A 25,436-nucleotide genomic window follows, 5' to 3' on the forward strand; every position below is an offset into this window, starting at 1 on the left:
CTAGGACTTTGATCCAGCTGGTACTGATTTGGGGTATGGCATGAGATAAAGGTCTAATTTCATTCATTATGGATACATGATTGTCTCATCATTGTATATTAACAAGACTGTCTTTTACTCACTGCTCTCCAGTGCCACATTTGTCACAAATAAAACACCAATATATGTGAGATTTTTTTTCCTTACTTCTGTGCTCTCTACTCTGTCCTATTGATCTGTTCACTTATCTTTGAACCAGTACCACACTCCACTGATTATTAGGGCTTTATAATACATCTATACATACATAAGAAAACATGCTCTCCCGCTTGTTCATATATTTCAACAGTTGTGCCTATTCTTGGCCATTTGTTTTTGTACAAAATTGAGAATGAGCTTGTCAATTGCCATTAAAATGTCCTATTGGAATTTTAATTGTGATTCAATTTATATCTATAAATAAACTCGAGAACTGACATCTTTTCAATATTGTACATTCTGATCAGTGGACATTGTATTTCCTTCCATTTTTACAAAAATAATACCATTAATTTGTGTTTCAGGTATTCTTAACACCTCATAATAAAGTTTTACACCTTCATCCTTTGTAGGTTTATACATCTTAAATTCATTTCTAATAGATTAGGAGGATGAGAGGGAAGAAGAAGAAAAGAAGGAGGAAGGGGGAGGACAGAATAGGAGAGAGATAAGAGAAAGAAGGAGGAAGAGAGAAAAAAGAGAGGAGGATGGAGTAGGCAAAGAGGAGGGAGATGGAGGAGGAGAGAATAGGAGGAGGGAGGAAGAGAAGGTGGAGAGGGGAGGGAGGATGTAGATCAGGAGGAGAGAGGGAAGACAGAAGTAGGAGGCAGAGAGGGAGAAGGGGAAGAAGATTTCATTCTCTGGTCTATATTCAAGTCAGTACACTTAGTTGTTTTTTAAGCTAACTCACCATTGCAAATGCCATTGGATAGAGAATTGAGCAATGTGTTTTGTTCACACTGAAATGAAAACAAATATAAAGAAGAATAACATTATAAAAATTCATTTCTGTCCCTGAAAAAGAACATCATTCTTTTCTCCATAAATAACAAAGAAAACTTGTATGCAATAATTATTTTTCCTAGTTTTTTTTCAGAATGATAAATACAACAAACTAAAATAATAAAATAATTGGCTCTAAGCTTATGTTAGCTCAGTAGATAATTTAAATTATCAAGTCAGACTATCTTCTTTAGAACGTTTTCTGCAAGATTAAGTTTGTTTTAATATTTGATCAGGAATTGAACATTTGTACGTATTTTTCATTGTAGCGTACCCAGTCAGAAATTAACTTCATTAACACAGCACTCTCAAAGAGAGACCGCCAACCATATATTTCATATTATACAAAAGTTAGCTGTTCGCTTAATATGATAAACTCTAGGTCCATCCATGTTGCTGCAAATGGCATTATTTTATTCTTTTTTATGGCTGAGTAATGTGAAGTAAGCCAGACAGAGATAAATATCATATGATATCGCGTATATGTGGAAGCTAAAAAATAATGATACAAATGAACTTATTTACAAAACAAAAACAGACTCATAGACATAGAAAACAAGTGTATGGTTACCAATGGGGAAGGTGTGGGGGAAGGATAAATTAGGATTTGGGGATTAACATATACACACTACTATACATGAAGTATATAACCAACAAGGACCTACTGTGTAGCACAGGGAAATGTACTCAATATTTTGTAATAACCTGTAAGTGAAAAGAATCTGAAAAAAAAAGATACATATGTTTGTATAACTGAATCATTTTGTTGTAACCTGAAACTAACACAATATTGTAAATCAACCATACTCCAATAAAAATAAATATTTTTAAAGTTAGCTGTTCATCTGAAGCTCCATGAAAATGTCCAAGAAAAAACATTCCTGATTTATGGAAATGCTGGAGAATGAAAACGACTCTATATCCTACAATTAAACTTCTTTGAAATTAAAAATAATTGATTCCTCTAACATTATAACATGCCCTGTACTTCTCAAAAATGTGTTATTGTTATTACTGTTAATGATGATAACAATTGTTATTTCTTGAGTACTTATTATATACCAAGAACTTTACATTAATCATTTAATCCTCAGAATAATCCTATGAATTTACTGATCTCATTTTTCACCCGAAAGTTGGAAAATTTCTGAATTTGGAAGACTTCTAAAGATTGAAATGGTTAAATAATCTGACCAAAGTCACAAAGCTAGTAAGAACTGAGTTAGAACCTGAGCTCATGTCTTTCCACTCTGCACCTCATGCTTCAAACTTCTACATTATATTGCTTTTCTCATGAAATCAGATATCATCTTAGAGGGTGACCACACAACATCTATTTTCCCTTCTTAATCCCAGTGGTTCAGCGTATATATTTTAAGTCTGATTCTGACAGTTATCAAATAGTTTTCACCAGGTTATTTTATATTTCTAAGTCTCAATTTTTCTTTTTTGTAACATTCAGGTAAAGTCAGTTACATCATGGGGCTGATAACAATTAAGTTAGATAGCCCACTTAAAGGGACTTGCCCTTGAGAGACAGTCAACAAATGTGATTCCTTTCCCTCCTCTTAAAATACCTTGTCTGAAATCTCTCCTGCAAAAGAAGTTTAAATCAGATACTCCCCCCTCGAGAAGGTGGAGAATGACTCCACACTCCTTAAGTACAGGCTGCACAGAGTGACTTGCTTTCAAGGACTACAGCAGGGAAAGGGGGAAAAGGAGTAACTTTACAGTGAAGAAACCTGACAAATACTATCTCATCCAAGTGATCAAGGTCAACATCAACAGTGATAAATCATGCTTATATTATGTACCCTTGAAACAATGTGATGAAAATGGCACTTCACCTCTATAGTTTTCCTCCTGAAAACCCATATATCCAGTCCTACTATGAGAAAAATAAGAGATAATTCCACCAGAGGGGCATTCTACAAAATACCTGACCAGTACTACTCAAAACTGTCAAGGCCATCAAAAAAGGGAAAGTCTAAGAAACTATCACAGCCAAGAGAATCTAATGAGACAGGACAACTAACTGTAATGTAATATCCTGGCTGGAATTCTGGAGCAGTAAAAGGACATTAGGTAAAACTAAGTAAATCTGAATAAAGCATGGACTATAATTAATGATAATGTACCCATATTGGTTGATCGATTATAATAAATATGTCACACTAATACAAGAAGTTAATAATAGAGGAAACTGTGTGGTGTGGGGTATATAGGAACTCTCTATACTAACTTCTCAATTTTTCTCTGTAAATCTAAAACTGTTCCAAAAACTAAAATCTACTTTAAAAAAAAAACCTTGTCTGAGCAAAAGAAAATTTTAGGTAAACAGCAGATTGAAACTTCTCTTGCAAAGTGAGACCACAAAATGGTGATAATATTATAGTGAATATCTGTAGCCTATAAAATAATGAGCATGAATCCATCAAACACTAGCAGCCTGAGATCCTTCTAAGCTTCTGCATTCAGGGAGACATTTAATAGTGATATACAGGAAGTATAGCAGTATAACGATATAGAAGTATATTGTTACATAACCTAACAGGGGATCCTTTTTCAGTTTATGTTTTGAATAGGATGTAAATCTTCCTGCTCTGGAATGTTTATAATGCCCTTCCATCACTACTATCTGTTGAAAATTCAGCTGTCAGAGAAGAGAAGATCAAGTCCCTGGCAGAGCACTCCAGTTCAAGGAACAACTATAGACTGCTATGTTCAGCCTGAAAAAGGGAGGCAAAGCTGCAGCAGAGATTAATTGATGCAGACTTGTTACTCCAAAACTGAACTTACAATAAGTGCATAGTCCTTAAAATAAGTAGATATCCTAGGCAGACAGTGTGTGACAAGGACAATATGAGTTGCCCAAAAGAGCATCCATGCTCAAGACTATCCTTTTAAGCATTCTGAATAAAGGTTTACCCCAGGTTCCTCTGAGAGGAGGAATTCCAGAGTGCCATCTGAGTCCTTGTTGTGTCCTTTAAAACTCATAACATACAAATATACATACAATATTTGCTTTATTATCATTAGAGTAGAGCTCAGTTTCAACAAATTCTTTCTCACCAACATAAAGTTCTGAATTAAAGAATCCTTTTGGGTGCCATTACGTACCAATAACCTAGATTCAATAAACTCCATTTGATTTTTAGACTCAATTTTCTGAAGTCCCAAGTAGGTAAAATCATATATGTAGAACCTTCTCACAGAAGACTGTGTTAATGAAATTTGTTTCTAAGGTACACCACAAGGTAAACACATGCCAATTTGCAATTTCTGAAAACAAGTTGGAGCAACCTTAATCTTGCAGGAAAATATTCTAAGGAAAACACTATCGACTATCGGTAAATAATTTGTTATAAGAATCCTCATGTCAGGTACTCTACTAGAAATGATGAAGCCCACAAACTAGTGTATTATTTCAATAAGTAAATTTAGATTTTGGTAAAATAAGACCACAACTTCTTGTGGGTTAATTAGGTTATTTGACACTCTAGACAGATTTTCCCACAATATTGTTATGCATGATGTTATGAGCTTAATGTCAGCCACAAGAGCCTTCCTCTCTCATAATACAGTTTAACACTCTGTAAGGTATAGAATGGCTTTGTGATTAAAAATAGGCCTAATATACAACTTGAACAATTAGGAATATATCTCCCCCTTTGGCATAAGAGCAAGTTCTTCTCACCCCAAAATCAAAGGTGCTAGTTCCTAATATTCCAATGAAAGTTGACATCCTAAAGATCACAGTGAGGGGTAAAGAAGGTCTGGAGATATATAGACAGGGCCAGCTTCATGGGCTTGAGCCCTGTGCAGTCACATAGGACCCCATGCTTAGAAGGGTCTCTCATTTGGCTTAATGTTCTGCTGTCACCATTTTGAAATTCCTAACAACTGTTGAACAAGGAACTTCACATTTTCATTTTGAACTGTGCCCAGCAAATTTCATATCTGATCTTGTATTTAGGACCTCTGTTGTGTGGATCACTATGAGGCAGAAGCATGAAGCTGCAGAGACAGGAATGTGGAATTAGCTCCTGAGACACCAGAAGTGGAAGGGCCAAGGTCTATGCATCTGACTGACTGGGAGATAGTATATGCTCAAGGATACAAGAGAAAAAAGAGATCTTTGTTATCTAAAAGTCAAGAAATGCTTCATTGAGAGGGCATTATTTGCACTCAATCAAACTAATAATTCTAGCTAAGATTTTATAGTATTGAGTAGGTTAGGCACTATTCTAATTTCTTTGTGTATATTAACTCATTTAATCATCTCTAGTACTGATTAGGAAACTGAAACAGAAAAGATTAAATAACTTGGCTAGGGTCCCACCATTCCTAAGTGGCTCACCCAGGCAGCTTAGCTCCAAAGTCCATGCTCTTAACATTGCAGAGAGCTTAAGGATTCAAATGATTACAGATAGCTCATTCACATGAACTCATCCTGATGAACATTTGATTTGCTATCTGTGTTAATTGAAATAATTTATGAAGATAAAGAATGATGGCATTTTAAAATAACGTTATAATGATGGCAACAGTTTATCCTTCTCTGAGTCATTTACCATATTCTCTTTTAGAGGTAGATCTAACTCTTCTTTCTCTTGGTAAAAAGATCCTTTGATTTAAGTGATTTGTCTTATGTATTCTCCTCAGGGTTATAGCACTTAGTACACATGTCCATTAGATATGTGCTGAATTAATGAGTAAGTGAACAACTGAACAAATGAATGAACAAAAACGATTACCTAAAGGCTAACTACAAGAGCCAAATAAAATGTATAATACAATATAAGGTTTTGCTCAGGAAGAGGTCTCTAAACACTTTTATAACATATTATATTTACATGATAACGTTTTTGGGGCATCATGTTATAAGGTTATCTGTAGCATGATATTGTAATCATGAAAGTGTTGATCCTACCTTGCTGATTTCATCAAGTGGCTGGTTGCTGGCATTTTCTTTTTGGATTATGTTCATTAGATCAGTATGAAACTTCTTTACATTCAGAAAAACAAGTGGGTTGTTTATTGAGATAATTTTCACCTGCTGCAGGGTTTCCTTTTACAAGAAAAAAAAAAGGAATAGATTCAGAGTTCTGAATGAAATAAATCCTACAATGAATTGAAATCCTACAAGTCCAAATGCCACTCATTTATGGAAGCAATCTCCTGGCTGATGTTTTCATTAAAATTTCTTTGGAGAATTTAGTATACTATCATACTTCTCAGGGAAAATATGTACTTCCTCTTTATTAAGAAACATTAGTAACCATGAGATAAGTCTGCAGCTTTTCAGAAAAATGCTCCTTATTCCTACTAATTGGGTTTTGGGGAGGCAACAGCCTAGACTATCCAAAGAGTATCATGAAGACTTATCCTCCTAAAAGTACCTCTTCCACTCAGTCTAGAAATTTAAAATTCCTTTACCTAGCCATCAGTATTTTTAAAAATGAAAATATGTCCTAAAGGGTCACTGTCAGTCATTTACCTCATAATGACATAGTTGTCCTTAGGCAGGAATATAACCTTACAAGTGACTGATAGTTCTAACTGAGGGAAAGAAACCAAGAGGTATTATCAAGAAGGTAATTTCACTTTGGGCAGGCCTAGATTACATTGGATTTAGGATATAGGCAAGACATGAGGAAATGGGGAAGGAAAAATTTCAAAACAAAAGGTGTCTGCTTTGGCCATTTGCCCAGGTCTTCCTGGCAATACCATCTTCTCCATGACCTTTGGGGCAGGGGTCTGTCTTAGAAACTGAGAGGATGGTAAGTTCTATGAAATGATAACTCCTTACCAACTAAATAAAGCAATATCCCTTCAGACTTTAGTACTCACATTGAGGAGGAGACACATACAGGCAGAGATAGAAAGGTAAAAGAAAATATCAGATATATGAATTTGGACAATTAGTTTAACGTCTCTTAGATTCCTTGCTTTTTAAAGTAGGTAATTTTTTTAAAACAATTCCATCATTTAATAAGTCTGAATTCATTTTTACCACATGGTATTGTACATGGTCAGCTGTTGAAACAGATTTCTTTTAAACAGATCTTAGTTTTAAAAAAGTCATAGATACTGTGAGTTCTGTATAAACTGGTGGATAGTAAATTAGTTCCTTTGTTTTGACTTATAAGCCTCAATTTCACTGCAGAGTAAAGAATGTAGGCCAAAGAAAGCATAATTGGTCACTCATATAGAACAGTATTATTTCTATAATTTGAAGCTTTCTGAATGGACGGGTTCAAGCCTGATATAACTGTAAAAAGCTTACTTAGTGAAAAGACTAGATGGAAATCATACAAAATGTTATTAACTTTAATCAATAACTTAAACAGCACTATGTTACTAATTGCTATTCAAACTCAAAAATCTGTTTTTGAACCCCCATGAAGGCAGCAGGGGTACACAACCATGCCACCTTGTACTTAGGGGAGTGTCAATATATATTTCAACAGAAACTTTGGCTTTAGGAAAGAGTCATAATGGCTTTATAATGTCAAATAATGGCTTTAATTGTCATTTTAAGTATACCACAGGGGAAAGTGTGCTTTAATTAAATATATATACCAGTGATGCTGGTAAGGTTGAAAGTTACTCCTAATTTTGATAGCTATAAAAACTAGTTTGTACATGACAAGACAATGAGAGAAAAACAAGCAATTCCTTTGAAACAAATAAACAAACAAAAAAGTTCACAGTGTTTTGTATCCAACAGTATGCATTTTATGACAATAACATACAGATTGAGCACACTAGGTCTCTATATCCTAAAGAAAATGAGCATTTACATTATTCATGGGCTGTACTGAATTTTAAAAAAAAAGATCAACTATACACTCACCCCTTACACAGGATAAACTGTCCTGGGCTGTATAGCTTTAGCACCATCACTAAAGTTGTTTGTAAAAGCTGACCAATATACATTTCAGTTTTAAAAATGAAGGATATATAGTATATGTTACAAGTCTCAAGTAGGCAGTGTCAAAATGACATCTATTTCTTTGCTTGCTTTGTGATCATACCCCTTGGAGGTGTTATGGGTCTCATGGTATTTGGTTTCTTTTTCTCTGCAGGATTAAAATCTGAAAAGGACACATTAGTGTTTCATCCACACTCATCATGGCACCTGCATTGTCAAACCCTCCACAACAATTGGGTGCAGAAAACAGAGTGACCAATTGTCTCTTTGCAAAAAAATTATATCCGTCTTCAACCACCTGATAGGCTCTACATATAAAATCCAAATCATACTTATGGAGAAATTTTGCAACCACTTCTGCACCAAATGTGAAGGACACGCCTCTGTCATTTTCCACCCAGCCTAAGACATCTTTATCAGGGTCAGACCACAAAAGATCACAAAGAAGACTTTGATCTGGTACATCAATTGGTCGAATAATTCACTGAATCTGCTCCATAGACTGAAGATCCTGGTGATAAACCTCCATGACAGCAGAATATTTTCTCATCCATGATGGCTGCTATCGGTAAACAGTTAAAGCAATCTGTGAAAGTTTTCCATAGTTTAATGTTGTATCTTCTTTTACATTCATCATAAAATCCATAAATTCTATTGATGCTGGCACATTCGTGATTTCCTCTGAGAAGAAAAAAATTCTCGGGATATTTGGTTTTGTAAGGCAATAAGAGGCAGATAGTCTCCAATGACTGCTATCCCCTGTCCACATAGTCCCCCCAAAACAGGTAATTGCTTTCTGGAGGGAAAACACCATACTCAAAAAGTCGAAGCAAATCATAGTATTGCCCATGGATATCACCACATATTGTGAGTGGTGCTTCAAGTTCCAGTAGGATAGGCTGACTTTGGAAGATTTCTCCGAACTTTAAGCAAAGTCCTCTGATTTCGTTCTCCTGTAGCTGGACATTCTTACCAGGTTTGGACCCTCTCACTTCCAGCAGCCATTGGATGATGCTGTCGATGTTCAGTTTATATCTTCCATTACGCTCCCCCCGCCGACCTTCCCGTAGCGGCAACAACTACGGCTAGTGCCTTGGGATTCACGCCTCCTTTCCCACACCACCAGCACAGACATGGTGGTGGCAGCGGTGGCAGGGGATCCCTGTTTCCTCCTTCTCTCCCCACTGGAACCACGAGAGCTAACGTAGGTAAATTTTTAAGCTAGATAATGTCAAAAAGTTTCTATAGCTACACAACTGTTTAAACTCTAGAAAGTTAGAAGATTTGCTGAAAATAAACAATTCAAGAAAACAAAAACGCTTAAGTTACCAAATTAACTTTTTTTTTTTGCTGTACGCGGGCCTCTCACTGTTGTGGCCTCTCCCATTGCGGAGCACAGGCTCCGGATGCGCAGGCTCAGCGGCCATGGCTCACGGGCTCAGTCGCTCCGCGGCCTGTGGGATCTTCCCGGACTGGGGCACGAACCCGTTTACCCTGCATCGGCAGGGGGACTCTCAACCACTGCGCCACCAGGAAAGCCCTACCAAATTAACTTTTAATCAAGAGGAAATCTCTTATAAGCCAAAAATAAAACAATTATTTGGCCTGTCAGGTTTAGTTATGACAAAGACCCACATCTTAAATTGACTCATTAATCACACCACATGTTTGTGCCAATATGGTTTAAGATAATATACTTTTTAAAGATAGATATTTATTAAGGAACAGAGACTCAAATGGGGCAAGAAAAGAAATTCTCAATAGAGTTGAATTCACTGAGTGGGGAGGGGTCTTCCAAATTGAGAATGAGTGTTTCATGTGAAGAAGGGGTGGGAGCATGCATAAACAGAAGGGAGGAGTGACAGATCACCACTACTCTTGAAGTTAGCTAAAAATTCCACCTAAGAGTTCATATTCAAATTTTTCTCTATCTTACTGTTTTCCCTCTTAGTTTTGATACAAAACATTAAATAACTAGTCAGGTGTAATATTCTAATAAGATTTCCATGTGACACAGTTATTATTCAGGTAGGTAGATAGACTGGAACAAATCAAGTTTTAAAGACATGGAGAAATTTCAGCACTTTCATCTTCCTGCAAATCCCCTCATTCACTTCCTCACATAATTAGCTTGACAAGAAGGTATGAATTAGGTAGAATTTATTAACCAGTGATCTTTAAACTGAAAAATACCAAACTTGAATTCTGTTTCAAAGCTAAGAATGTCAAGGCTATTGGAATACGGCTGTACTTGTGGGGTGGCTACACTGAGGACTTTAGAGGCCTGAGTCAGTCTGGGACTTTGTATGAGCATTAAATTCCCATGGAAAATTTAAAGGAGGAAAAGAAAGGGATAGGAAAGGAAGGTAGCATTGGTGGAAAACTCGAGCCTGGGACACCTTCAAAGTCTTTGAACTCCAATAGCTTTCTATGAAGCAAATCTTTCCATACTTGTTAAAAAACACAAGCCATTTCCCTAGGTGTCACAGAAGGACTCCTGCTGCTACTTTCTACTTCCAGTCTACTCAGAAATACCCTGACACTGATCCTTCTGATAGGAGGCCAGTTCTCTCTGTTCTGAGGGCAATCATGAGGTACTAAAACAAGCAAAAATGAAAAATAAAGAAAAAAAAGGTTAGTGAAACATTACAAAGCAGGTTCAAAGTAAGGCCAATTTTTTAATTGACAAAAATTCAAGTTGACATTTTCTTTCTTCACTTTAAACTTGTTTGGGTCATCCTTCAGAACAAGAAGCTAGAACTCAAACATAATTGGCCTGCCTAAACATGGATTGAGTGAGACAATTTATATGTTGTTTCCTTAAAAAGGTGTCCACTGTGCAAGAAACAAATCCTAGTGGCATCAATTACCCTCTGCTAATAAAACAGAGGGTCACTGATTGTGTTAACAAATACCATGACCCCACTTTGCTTTATTCCCTTCCCTATTCCCTATCTTCCTCCATCATTTTATTTGGAATAGACTATTAGTTTAGTTTGACTGTTTTATGTCAACTTAATAATGGAAAAGAGGTTTCCAAATAACTGAACTAGTCTGGACCATGATTATTCTGTGAACTTTACATCTATGACCCATGCTACCCTCTTATCTGCATGCTGATACAAGTTTTCTGTTGTTGTTCTATTGATTTGTTGCCTGTTGATTGCTATATATATGGTGGTTACACATGCCACTGAAAGTTCAAACTAATCAACAATAGAATTATCATTTTTAAAGTAGTAATTTATCTGCTTATGATACCTTGAAACTATCTGACCTACAAAAATTATTAGTTGCACGAAGGAAAAGGAAACTAAACTTACATCATCCATTTCTGTCTTCACTTTAAATTCCATTTCTTTCATATTTTTTATACTCAGAGTCTTTGCTCTAGAATTAAGGCAGATATAAAATACAATGTCATTTCCAAATTACTACATTAACCATGAAGAAATAAAAAGGATAAGTCATTTTATTTTAACAATTAGAACATATTTAGAAGGGTTTAGATGCTATATCCCATTTGTTCATAAGACACTGGTAAATGTGTATCTCTCTGGGATCCTCAGAAACAGAGACATCTAAATAGAGATTTTAAAATGTAATTTATCTCACCTGGGCTCCCAGCTACCATATCTTCAAGCTAAAGAGGTGGATTGATAAAGAAGAGCAATAAGGGAGAAGGCTAGAAAGTATATGGTATTTAAGAAAATTTTGTTTTAGGGTAAAGGAAGTAAAGAGGGAATCAATGGCAAGATCGGACCACATAACAATGAATCTAGATACAGAAACTTCATAAAGATAGAATCTATAGAGGTAAAACTTAAATTTTTAAGAATATATTATTTCACAAAGAATTTCAAGGGAAGGATGAGAAGTGAGTAGAAGCATTATCAGATGATGAACATTGGGAAACAGAAAAAGAATTGATCAAAATATGGAATGGTTTACAGATGTGCAGTAAAAAACAAAAAGAATGTGTTCATTAATAAATTATCTAGAAAAAAGTAGCTAGATTAATAAAGCTTCTGAAAAATTAAATTTTTTGAGGTTACTTAACTTTTCAAATGATTACATTGTTATATGGTTTGTGTCTCATTAAATACTATATCCATTCACTTAAAAAATAGCTCTGTGATGCACTGTATAGCTGTGGGGTTAATTTGTTTACTTTACTTTAATAGATTTTATATATTCTATTTTATAGTTCTGACAAAATATTTCTCTTCATTAAGACAAGTGCTGTCATATATCACATGTAGATAAAAACTTCTATATAAATAAAACATGAGAGTAATACTATCTATTCCACAGAAATAAAAGTAACTGGCAACAGTATATTTGCTGCTGTGTCAGAATAAACAGCATTTAAATAAGATCTTACCTTGGGAAACGACCAATCACAATAGCTATGGTACACACAACACCAAACAGCAGCCCCACATTGGCAGCAAAGCATATTGTAAATATATATGTACTGACCCATATGCCCTGAAAGACAAACAGGAAACAAGCTATGGGTCCTTTATATTCTCATCTTTCTCGTTTTTGCCAAATTCCTCACAATCTTGTTCTCTACCATTCCTGTGATGAAATCTCTCAGCAAGAATATATTACTCAAGGAGTGGTAAACAGAAGCCCAGAAACACAAAAACAAACCCAGGCCCCAGCGGACTCCCAGTGACAGAGGTTAAGGGAAAGACAAAGGGAAAAGGCACATTCTTTTTATATAGATGCTGCCAACCCTTATTTCAATCCCCAAAAAACTTTCTGTTTAAGATCTGTAAATAGTTGGCTGATGTGCTTGCTTCAAAAGCATTCCATAATTACCTACTGTTTTCTCATTTGGTGTAATAATATTACAAACAAGTGTTTGTAAATTTTTGGTCATTCTCAGTAATATTCTGTTTTCTGGGATTGCTATAAAGAGAACTAAGATAGCTTATTACTATTGATACATAGGACTCTCAAAGCCTATTGTTAAAATGACTGACTCTAACAGCACAACCAAAGCCACTTTTAGGCCAACCACTATAAAAATCGTTATACTTTTATTTGCAAGGGTCACTTCTTGTGAAATTGTGAAAGCTAAAAACTCAAGGCCAACTTAGTTCTTGGGAATATTTCAAAAGATTGCAAGAAAATTCTATTTCTCCTTCAACTGGGATTCCAACAATATTGCAGTTTTGTCTACCACCTGAAATTACAATTTGCAACAGGATACTGTATTATATTGGCAATTCTAAGTTTATTTCTGACAAAAATAGCTTTAAAAGGAAAATAATTTGTGAAATCCAGAAAGTTATATTTTCTAAACACAAAATTCTGCATTTGGCAAATAGTAGACCAACAAAATTTTCAAACTCTCTCTTTTCTCCCAAATTACCTGCATTACTTTATGCAAGTAATTCTAAGTTGATTTCTTTCTGTCCCAATAGCTGTATTACCATTTTAAACAACATAATTCAATTCCATATGCTAATGAAAGATAAATTTCTCTATAATCTGAAAACAGCACAGATTCTTGGAGGGGTATAGGTTTCTTTTTTCCAGACAAGTTTGAAACAAATGTTTCTAAAAGGTATTTTTTAACTTGAAATTTTTTACTTCTCCTTTATCTGTATTATTTATCTACACTGAGCTTGAGTGGTTCTTAATGTTGAGCTATTTTCAAAAGCTAAGCTCTTGGAAGCAAATGGACAGATTTTTATCTGTAAAATTCCTTTTTGATATAGAAGAAACAAACATTTGGGAATAAATGAGAAACTATATTTTAAGTGTTCTCATGTTAAGATCCATCACGTACAAATGTAATGCTGTTAGCACTTATTATTACACCATCCTGTCATCTAATAGGTTAGACACTGAGATGTTTTTCCTCTATTCAGGTGAATGGAGAGTCATTTGAATCTTCTATTTGTACACAGTGTGTCTTTTCCTTCCCAACTTATTGCACCAAACTTGATTGTGTACAAAATAAGGCTGCAAATTTTTGATCGTTACTTCAACTTGCCATGATTGCTCTGTTTCTCACTCATCCCCTAATGCTTACTGAACCTGCCTGGGTGTGGCAGAATAAGACCTCACCAAAAGCTTTGTAAGTCCTGTTCTTCCTGGCCAACCTTCATGATTCAATATAGCATGGGGAACTGAGGATCCTGGTCCCTGCCGTTTAAAAAAACACAGAGCCTGGATGCCATGATTCATCAGAGCGACCAAAAATGTTGGTACCATCTGGTTCTATTTTTAAAGTGAATTTACTCTCCCACAATATCATCTATTGTAAGCTGGACTTATAATGCTTCATTATTTTCCAGGGCTACATTTATAACTTTGAAAATAATATCAAATAGAAATTAGTAACATAGACAAGTAAATAGTTCCACTGGTTAGAATAAGTCCCAACACTATTCTGTAACAATTCCTATTAAAATCCAAATCCTAGATGTCATAGCTATAAGGAATTGGGTTCTTGAAACCCCTTTTTTTTTTTTTGAAACCTTATTTTTTTGCATTATGCATTCTTACTTTATCTCCTCCCTATTTGGCACTCACAGCCCCTAAACATAAGATAACCCCAAAGTTGGCCTCAAGTAGGGAAGACATAAACTCTTCCTTTTACAGAAAATGTATTGGTGTAAAACACAGTTCAGCAGATAATCAATCACTTCACTTCTCTGCTCCATCTGTTATGGTGATTGATCCATATTATTAAATTTCTGTAGGTCTTAATTCTATCTCTACTGTTCAGTTACTCAAACTCAGTTCTAAGCCCATCAGTAAGGCTTCCATTTTGGATCCCTATTTCCTCATTATCTCAAAGAGGGTTCTGATCTACAACTCAAAGTAGAATTATTATTAAACTGTAAAAAGTTTAAAGAAATAAAAATTTCTAATTTTTCTTTTATTTTAACATCTTTATTGGAGTATAATTCCTTTACAATGTTGTGTTAGTTTCTGCTTTATAACAAAGTGAATCAGCTATACATATATCACCATATGTCCTCCATCTTGCCTCTCCCTCCCACCCTCCGTATCCCACCCCTCTAGGTGGTCACAAAGCACCGAGCTGATCTCCCTGTGCTATGCGGCTGCTTCCCACTAGCTACCTATTCTACATTTGGTAGTGTATATATGACCATGGCACTCTCTCACTTCGTCCCAGCTTACCCTTCCCCCCACCCTGTGTCCTAAAGCCCATTCTCTACATCTGCGTCTTTATTGTCTTTATTCCTATCCTGCCCCTAGTTCTTCAGAACCTTTTTTTTTTTTTTATTCCATATATATGCGTTAGCATGCGGTATTTGTTTTTCTCTTTCTGACTAACTTCACTCTGCATGACAAACTCTAGGTCCATCCACCTCATTATAAAAAACTCAATTTTGTTTCTTTTTATGGCTGAGTAATAGTCCATTGTATATATGTGCCACATTTTCTTTCTCCATTCATCTGTGATGACTATTTACATGTTTTCTTAAACTTTCAATGTTCAAATTACTTTACACATACATACATCTTTGGTAACTTTGCTTCATATTTAGGTATATTCTAACTGTTGAGTTATCTGGACATATTCTGTCTACTGGGTGATCTAGCATATATCCACAAAAGTCTGTGCAATATTATCACTAAAAATGCTTTGCCCAGATCATATTCCAATAACCCATGGCCTCTCACTGTTGAATTCCTTAACAACTAGAGATACCTGTCAACTTCAACCACAGGAGGCCATTGTCAAGCTAAACCCAACATCGCATTTAATTATCATGTACCTGCTATATCCGTGTCACCTTTCTCAACATTATTTTCTTCCCAAACCATACTCCCTACTTACTCCAGGTTTTCAACTCCTACCTCTACGTAGGAGATTACAAATTATGAGCCATTAAAGCAGTTTCAAACAGTCTACCAAATACCTTCAAACTCAGTGTGTCCAAATGCAAACTCATTAACTTCATCCCCCAAATCTTCTTCTACTGTCCTCTTTCAGTTATAACACTAATATTCTTCAAGACACTACAATCAGAAACCTTGGAATAATATTTTACTCTTTCTCCTTTTTCATCTACTTGTCCAATCATTTCCAAGTCCTATCAATTATTAATAAAAAATATCTCAAATTATGCCCTCTTCTCAATTCACTGATAATGTCCTAGTTCATAATTTGCTATTGTTCCCTTAAACTGTTCTAACAACCTCCTACTTAACTATCAGCTTTTGTTATCAGCATTGTAAACCATTTGCCATATTGCTGTCAGAATAACCTTTCTAAGTATAGATTTGGATATCAGATTTAGAGAGTGTATTAAAATCATTTTTACTTTACTCCCCTCTATTAAATTCCTCCCAAAGCAATATAAAAATGAATATATACAGAGGAAAGTCCAGCTTTGATGAAACAAGAACATAGTCACAACTCTTAACTATAAAATACAATGTAGACTTGCAAAATTTGTAAGATATCAAGGACATTGGAAGCCAACAAATTTATCCTCAAAGTTTAATCAATCATAGATTTCTCCATGAATGTCACAATTTTAAAAATTCTATACAATAATCTTCTGATAAGAGCTTTAAGTTCTAGGGGCAATAGTGGACCACCAGAGAAGAAGGAAAGGTACCCGTATGGTATCTATTTGATACTATATAAAGAAGAGCAGTAAGATAAAATGTCATTTGTATCACTTACAACCTAGCTTCCTAACCAAAGGAGACTGACAGAGATGAAACAAGGTGAAGAAGGTAGAGGAGACAGCTAGTAAAAGGTCATCAGAGAACCTGTGATTTGTGAGGCTTTATTTCAACTAGGGACAAATCTTCAGATGACATAGTTAAATCAGAGTCTTGAGATGCTCCACTTCACTTCCTACCTTCTGCCCTTCCCACATTATTTTTCAGCAAATAGCTACGTCCACTAAAGGTGCATCATAATCATAAAGGAATAATCAAGGAAGCTATATATATAAATGGGAAAAAGAAATAAAGTAACAAAATAGAGACAGAGGATAGGTTTAGGCAATAAAATCTCAGGAAAAATCCCTCAAAAATAGATATGAAGAGTCAAAGAAGAAAAACTGGGAAAGAAATTGGATGGAAACAAAAATATTACAGAGATAAAAGCCATATTTAAAATTTACTAAATAGGATAATCACAATAAGAAATACATAATCAGAGATACAGTGAATAGTCCAGAGAAACCATATGCACACACACACACACACACACACACACACACACACATGCACACCCCAAAATAATCACGGGAAAATGTACAGATTTTAAGAAACAAAGTAAATTAAAAATACATAATTCATTAAGAGAACAGAACATATATATTTGAAAAAAGATTCAAAGACATATTAGAAGAAAAATTTTGTATGTAATTCTTGATTCCAAGATCACAAGGATATGTCACTCTCTTAGAAATTTGATACTAACTGTTCAACCACAAGAAATATTCTGACAATATTACCAAACTTTATGAGCAAGAAAGAAACTCACTGAGCATCCATTTAGAAAAATAAGCTCACATTAAATAGTAAAAAATTATGTTGACCTGTGATTTCTCTGCCTTATCCCTCAATGTCTGAAGATTATTCAAGGTTAAAAAGCCTGGGGGAAAGCATTTTAGACTCAGCCAAAAACTTCCTTCTAGTATAAAAAGAAAACATGTTTTCACCATGAAGTAGTTCTGGGAATATAAAACACATGAGCCCTTCTTGGAAAACTGCTTTGTGATAACATACAAAATACAGCTAGAGGAACTGAAAGAAATAACTCAGGAATGCGAAACTATTTTTTTAAAGACTAAAGGTAACAACCAAATACATTTAAATAAGGTTCCATGTTCTATAATTCAATGAATGACATCGTTTTCCTCCAGTGCTGTTCCTAACTGAAAACTTAGGAGCCACTCCAGACTGATGCACTTCATGTGATGAATTGGTGATGAGGGATAACTAATGAAACCGCTTTAGTATTTTTCAACTCTATTCCTTCCTTTTGAATCTCAAGTGTTAGTTGTGGTCCAGGCCTCCTCATTTATTTGCCTGAATTATTAAAGAAGTGCTTCCAATTGTTGCATACTTCATCAGATCGATCCATCTTCCTCAAATTACTCATATGACCTTCCTAATACATAAATCTTATTCCTATTTCTCCTTTCAGTGATGCCTCACTGCCTTCATGATGAAGTTGAATCTTTGCAGGATGTAAGCAGCTCTCTCAGTCCAACCCTTTCTTAACTTTTCCAACCCCATCTGTTACTACTCTCACCTTCATGCTATAGGTTCTGTCCATCATTTCCTGGAAAAAGCCTTCCCTGACACCTCTCCCCTTCCATGATGGTAATGTGCTCCCCGTTACGTGATTAATGAGTTCCTTAGAAACACCTTTATCACGGGGTTTTCAGTAGCTTGTTAAATAAGTTTATATCTTCTCATTTTTCTGTTTCCATGTGCCATCTCGCACATATCACCTTAAAAAAGTCATTATCCTCCAACAGCCTAGTTAATTTTGGTCTCTTGGACTGCCCACAAAATACTGTTCCTTCAAGTCTCAGTTCATATTTCAGCTCTGCTCTAAGTCTTCTGTATTAACCCAGTAAAAATTAAATGTTCCAGCCTCTATTTTTCTCCAGTACTAAGTTTTTTCTTTTGCTTCCAGGTCATATTGTATCTTGCATCATATAATAGTTACTGTTTCTGTGCCTGCATCCTGCACAAATATTAGTGTCTAAAGAAGGTAAGTATTTCTTTATTCATCTCTGAATTCCACATGGCACCCACTATTGTACCTTGGTAGAAGCTCAGTAATATTGAGACTTAAGAGGAATATTATCGTTTTTTTAACATCTTTATTGGAGTATAATTGCTTTACAATGTTGTGTTAGTTTCTGCTGTATAACAAAGTGAATCAGCTATATGTATACATATATCTCCCCATATCCCCTCCCTCTTGCGTCTCCCTCCCACCCTCCCTATCCTACCCCTCTAGGTGGTCACAAAGCACAGAGATGATCTCTTTGTGTTATGCAGCTGCTTCCCACTATCTATTTTACATTTGGTAGTGTATATATGTCAATGTTACTCTCTCACTTCATTCCAGCTTATGCTTCCCCCTCCCCGTGTCCTCAAGTCCATTCTCTATGTCTGCATCTTTATTCCTGTCCTGTCCCTAGGTTCATCAAAACCTTTTTTTCTTTTTTTTTTTTAGATTCCATATATATGTGTTATCATACCGTATTTGTTTTTCTCTTTCTGACTTACTTCACTCTGTATGACAGACTCTAAGTCCATCCACCTCACTACAAATAACTCAATTTCATTTCTTTTTATGGATGAGTAATATTTCATTGTATATATGTGTCACATCTTCTTTATCCATTCATCTGTTAATGGACATTTAGGTTGCTTCCATGTCCTGGCTATTGTAAATAGTGCTGCAATGAACATTGTGGTACATGACTCTTTTTAAGAGGAGTATTACTAAAGTACGTGCCAGCATAAGTAATCCCCCAAAGTGTCTCAGATCAAAGGCCCTGAAGGAGGGAGAATACATAAATAATTGCATTTCAATATAGTGAATGCCATAACAAAGCTAAACAGAGGCTACTCATGAAATAATTCACCCATATAGGAGAGGGAGAGAATTTTGGATGTTCTTGCATAGATACATTTCTCTAGAACAAGTATATTAAACATTTATGTTAGTAAAATTCATATTTTATCATTGTTCAATATAATTTAATCTGTTCCTAGCAATATCCTATTAACATAATGCTCCTCTCAATGTAACCCATTTAAAAAACAATTCATGAGACTCTTTGTATTTAGAATGAATATGGTCACTATTAATATGTTTATCCTATATTAATGCAGCATACATTTCTTAGCAATAATTAATGCTGGCTTTTCATATATGTTATAAATAGTCTTATTTCTACTAGCTATTCTTTGATGAACTTCACTTCCAGAATCAATTCATAATGGAAACTGGGAATCCCCAAACCACTCAAGTTAGCTAGCATTTCTTTAAAAGTTCTTAAACACATCAATCAAATTTTGACAGAATTCCATTTCTGTTTCTTATAAAGACATTTTACATTTTAATATTTTTATTGAGTTTGAAAAAAGATAGCTTGTAAAATGTAAGTCTCAAATGGCTAAAACTATTTTTTGCAAATGGAACTATTAAAGCTTATTTTGTAACATGTGTTTAAGCCAAAGATAGTAATTTTAGATCAAATTTCTACTTACCCAATCAATTTTATTCACATTCCAATATTTTTTTAAATCTCGAAACTGTATTAGCATTCCCTTCAGTCCCACGACAATAATACTTGCAAGAACACACTACAAATAAGAAATAAGTTGATGAAGATGTAAGATAAAGATTTTAATCTAAATTTAAAAGAATCATGGTATTTTTATGTCTTTGTCTTTGAAGTACTTACTAAAGAAAAGCAATAACCATTTAGAAGACTGAAGTAATATTCATTTTGTTTAGAACTAACCTATTATTGTACTTTAGGAATATAATAGCAATTCTAGAAAACCACAGGGTACATGTTATGGCATTCTAAAAAAAAGGAAGAAAGGAAAAGAAAAGTAGTGAATTATAAGGGTGAATGTTATAAGGCTGAATGTCCTCTTAACTTTATAATAATTATTCACTGCCATTTGTTTGAAATGTGTTTGTTGCAAAAATTAAATATTTATATAATGTATTTCTTTAGAATTGTCTTGAGTATCAATTTTCTGGTTTCACCTGAATATATTTATAACTCTCTTGAAAAGTGAACTTGGTTATTGGGAGATCCTCTCGTGAAAGTGATTTATTCTTATTACATGAAAGAAGAATTAGAACAAGAAAGGCCTGACACTATCTCTGGATCTCTGAAGACCAGGATCTTACTCACATCACTTTAGTGCCCCAGGCTTCTGAAAAGCAAGGTAAATACATGTACTAATACTCTGAGTCACTTTGTATAACCATGCATCAAGGGTGGCAAGATGCATTTTGTTGCCTACTCTCTTGCCCAGTATGTATTTTCTAATAGTACACATTTTATAAAATTCTTCCAAAGTCTACTTCTTATAACAGACTTCCCTGGTGGTCCAGTGGTTAAGACTCTGTGCTTCCACTGCAGGGGGTGCAGGTTCAATCCCTGGTCAGTAAACTAAGGTCCAGCATGCCACATGGCACAGTCAAAAAAAAAAAAAGAATAAAAGAATGTCATGTACTTCTTATAACAGAGATTGCCTAGTTCCACCTTCCAAATGAATACAGAATAAATCTAATTCCACGATGTCATTTTTATACAAAAGCCTAAGAATTAGAAAACAGCCATAGTACCCTCCCATACTTTCCCCATCAAATGTGGACTCTTTCTACCTTTCCTCCATTCAGCCATTACTTATGTCACATAAGGTTTCAGATTTAGGATCATTGAGGTTGTTCTTCAAAGAAATTTTTAAAATACAATGATTCACATTAAAAGTAAAGTTAAAAAGTAAATAATAAAAAGCACTACTTACCATGGGCAGCCAGTAAAGCAAGGGTCCTATTGCATAGATGACTATCAGGATGAAAATGCAAGATATTAGACAAGCCACCTGTGAAATACAAGACAGACAAAAAAGAAAGCTTGAACTTTCTTATTATTCCAAAGTTATAGGGGGAAAAAGATAATTCTTTGTTCTTCTTGATAAGAAGAAACAAAATGTTGGCACGTGATTGTTAAATTAAATAGACTGTCATCTGTATTTTGGAGCTGAAGGAACCCAAATGTGACAGCTGACAAACTGGTGCAATCAAATTAAGTCAGCAATGTCAAAAAAAGCAATTCTAAACAAAGAAATAGGACACCATCAACTTTTATCACACATCACAGCATGGCTTTTTTGTTTGTTTGTTTGTTTAATAGTGAAAATGACATTTCAGCTAAAAGTCCTTTAGCCTATAGTTGTTCAGTCTGGCCCCCCTTCTCCTAGTTGTTTGGGTAATAACAATATGCAGTTTAGGGTTTTTCTGTGCTGATGACAAATTTCCACAGAAGCCTTTACTCTCTTCGTTGGAGTCCTTTGTTAATATGAAACAGTTATATGGGATTAAGGAAGCAGTCTCTGCAGTGAAACAGACTTAATTTTATTAATCCTGAAAAGTCATTAGTATTGTGTTCTAACCAACTCAACTTGCTGACAAAAGGTAATTCAAAACAGCTCACTCCTAGCTATGCTCCACTTAATGGAGAACAAATTTCACATAAGCAAATGCTCATGTCTTAATAGAAACATTTAGCCAAACTGTCAGCCTAACAAGAGGAAAGAGGGCTTTCACAGGACCAAAACGATACCCAAAATATCTTTATGGAAAAATCAAAGGAAATAAAGCCTATTAGAGTGGCTAAAAATAAATATATAAACAAATAATCAATAGCAAGGGCTGGCAAGGACTCAGAGCAACTAGAGTTCTCAGACACTACTAGTGGTAATTCAATATGGTACAGCCACTTCAAAACCAGTTTGGCAGCTTCTTATGGAGTTATGTATGACCCAGAAATACCTAAGAGAAAGGAAAACATACACTTATGAAAATACTTACATGTAAATATTTATAGCAGTTTTATTCATAAATACCAAAAACTGTAAATAACTGAATTGTCCACTAATTGGTGAATAGATAAGTTTTGGGACATCCATACAATAGAATACTACGCAACAATAAAAAAGAACAGACTATTGATACATGCAACAGCATGGATGAAACTCAAAACCATTAAACTAAATGAAAGAAGGTTGATACAAGTTCCTTCCGTATTTAGTGGAGCTCATCTACAGCACTCCCCAGCATATAAAGGGGGAAAAGTCCTTCTGTGGGGAATAAGTTATTAGAGAACTAAAGACTGTCCATAAAAGAAGTTATAGTACACAAAACTGTCACTAAACTGATTATTTAGGAGTAACTGGTGATTTTACATGATAATAATTTTTAAATAACAAAATATTATGCCTGTAACTCCACTAGACTGGAGAGAGCTAGTTGTCAGAAGGCAGATTAAAGGATTCATTCAGATACCCATGTGACTCAGTATATCCATGTTTATGTGGAAAGAAAATGACACCAACCGCTAAGGTGCACTTCATATCAAAAGACAATGGCATGAGGAGGACTTTCAAAGATGGTGGAGGATTAAGATGTGGAGATCACCTTCCTCCCCACAAATACATCAAAAATACATCTACATGTGGAACAACTCCTATAGAACACCTACTGAATGCTGGCAGAAGACCTCAAACTTCCAAAAAGGCAAGAATATCCTCACTTACCTGGGTAGGGCAAAAGAAAAAAAAAAAAAAAAGAGAGACAAAGGAACCAGTATGGGACCTGCACCTCTGGGAGGAAGCTGTAAAGCAGGAAAAGTTTCCACACACTAGAAATTCCCTTCACTGGCCGGGGAGGGGGAGCTTCAGGGAGTCAGAGGAGAGCTCAACAGGGTGTGGAGGGCAAAGTGGAGAGATTCCCACACAGAGGATCGGTGCCAACCAGTGGGTGGGGGCTGGGGCTGAGGCTTGGACTTTGCAGGTCAGACCCCAGGGAGAGGATTGGTGTTGGCTGCGTGAAGACAGCCTGAAAGGGGCTAGTACACCACGGCTAGCCAGGAGTGAGTCTGGGAAAAAGTCTGGACCTGCTGGAGAGGCAAGAGACCATTGTTTTGGGGTGCGCAAGGAGAGGGTCTTTCTGCTCTGTGTGCCCACAGACGTCAGAGCACCGCCTAAGTGAGCTCGAGAGATGGGCGCAAGCCGCGGCTATCATCTCAGACCCAAAGGCAGGCACGGACTGCTACTGCTGCCGCCGCTGCCACCAAGAGTCCTGTGTGCAAGTGCAGGTCACTACCCACACCTTCCTGGGAGCCTGTCAGCACACCACTGCCAGGGCACCATGATCCAGGGCCAACTTCCCTGGGAGAACACACAGCACACCTCAGGCTGTTGCTACTTTACACCAGCCTCTGCCATTGCAGGCATTCCCCACATCACAATTGTGACTAGCGTACCCCTCCCTCTCCTCGGCCTGAGTGAGCAAGAGAGCCCTAATCAGCCTCTACTTTAACCTTGTCTTGTCTGGGTGGGGAAGAGACACCTGAGGGCAGCCTACATGCAGAGGCAGGGCCAAAACCAAAGCTGAACTGCAGGAGCTGCGCGACAAAAGAAGAGAAAGGGAAATCTCTCTGTGCAGCCTCAGGAGCAGCAGATTACATCCCCACAATTGGCTTGGTAAACCCTGCATCTATGGAATTCCTGAATAGGTGTTCCCAAAATTGTGACTGTAGACTTTGGGGGCAACTGTGGACTTGGGGTTTAATTTCCGTGTTTGACTTCTTTTTGGTTTTATGTTTATCTCAATTTAGTTTTTAGTGTTTCTTTTCATTTATGAGTTTGTTTATTGGTTTGGTTGCTCTCTTCCTTTTTTGTTTTCTTCCCTTTTGTGAGTGTGTGTGTGTGTATGTTTCTCTGTGTGATTTGTCTGTTTAGTTTTGCTCTTTAAAAAAAATTAGGCATTTATATGAATACTCAGGAATATAAAACTGGCCAGAAGGAATTTGGGGTTCATGTGATCTAGAAAATATTCAACATTAAACTGATATCTGGTATTGAAGGTGGCTTAAGCTTGTTGATCTAATTAATATAGACATGTCTTTATTGTCACTAATATTAGGCATAATACTTTATGGTACCTAGGAATGGAATAAGAGCTTATTACATCTGTTGCAAGGAAAATAACGTGATAGTATGAAACTTTAAATGTAAATGAGATAAGAGCTTTCAGGTAAATGCTATAGGAATAATTATGTTCTGAAAATTATCTAAAATAGTGTCTCCAGATTTTGGTAACTATTACTTGCCACTTGGTTTTCACTAAAAATTAAGGTTTTTAAGAGTTGGGGACTCTAATTTAAATATGTAATTAAAGCTACTAAAAATAATAAAATCTTTCACTATATAATAGGAAAGTGGGACATATGTTTTGAGTAAAAAGGAGTTTTATGCATGGTCAGACTGGGAGTATATTAAACTTAATTGGGTAAATGGATTTTGTTATTAAAAGTAGACTGGTGGGGGGACCTTGAAGATGGCGGAAGAGTAAGACGCGGAGATCACCTTCCTCCCCACAGATACACCAGAAATACATCTACATGGAGAGACCAGATCCAGCCTTATCCACCACAACACAGGCACTAGTCCCCTCCACCAGGAAGCCTACACAACCCACTGAACCAATCTTAGCCACTAGAGACAGATATCAAAAACAGCAGGAACTACGAACCTGCAGTCTGCACAAAGGAGACCCCAAACACAGTAAGATAAGCAAAATGAGAAGACAGAAAAACACACAGCAGATAAAGGAGCAAGATAAAAATGCACCAGACCTAACAAATGAAGAGGAAATAGGCAGTCTACCTGAAAAAGAATTCAG

At 35.8% G+C, this 25,436-nt stretch overlaps 1 protein-coding gene and 1 pseudogene across 1 annotated transcript in view; both read right to left on the reverse strand.

The window, feature by feature from the left end:
• The window catches only part of SLC26A7 (solute carrier family 26 member 7), a 181,502-nt gene that overhangs the window by 32,439 nt on the left and 123,627 nt on the right, over positions 1–25,436 (reverse strand). Inside the window, exons 9-14 of the mRNA XM_024760415.1 lie at positions 21,497–21,574; positions 20,216–20,311; positions 12,342–12,448; positions 11,281–11,347; positions 5,954–6,091; positions 929–977 (exon numbers count right to left, since the gene is read on the reverse strand). Coding sequence (XP_024616183.1) covers positions 929–977; positions 5,954–6,091; positions 11,281–11,347; positions 12,342–12,448; positions 20,216–20,311; positions 21,497–21,574 — 535 coding nt within the window. The remainder of the gene's footprint in view (positions 1–928; positions 978–5,953; positions 6,092–11,280; positions 11,348–12,341; positions 12,449–20,215; positions 20,312–21,496; positions 21,575–25,436) is intronic.
• LOC112410016 (serine/threonine-protein phosphatase PP1-gamma catalytic subunit B-like) lies at positions 7,224–11,053 on the reverse strand (annotated as a pseudogene).

The sequence above is a fragment of the Neophocaena asiaeorientalis genome, unplaced genomic scaffold (genome assembly GCF_003031525.2).
Source record: "Neophocaena asiaeorientalis asiaeorientalis breed wild unplaced genomic scaffold, Neophocaena_asiaeorientalis_V1.1 scaffold320, whole genome shotgun sequence".
NCBI lineage: Eukaryota > Metazoa > Chordata > Mammalia > Artiodactyla > Phocoenidae > Neophocaena > Neophocaena asiaeorientalis.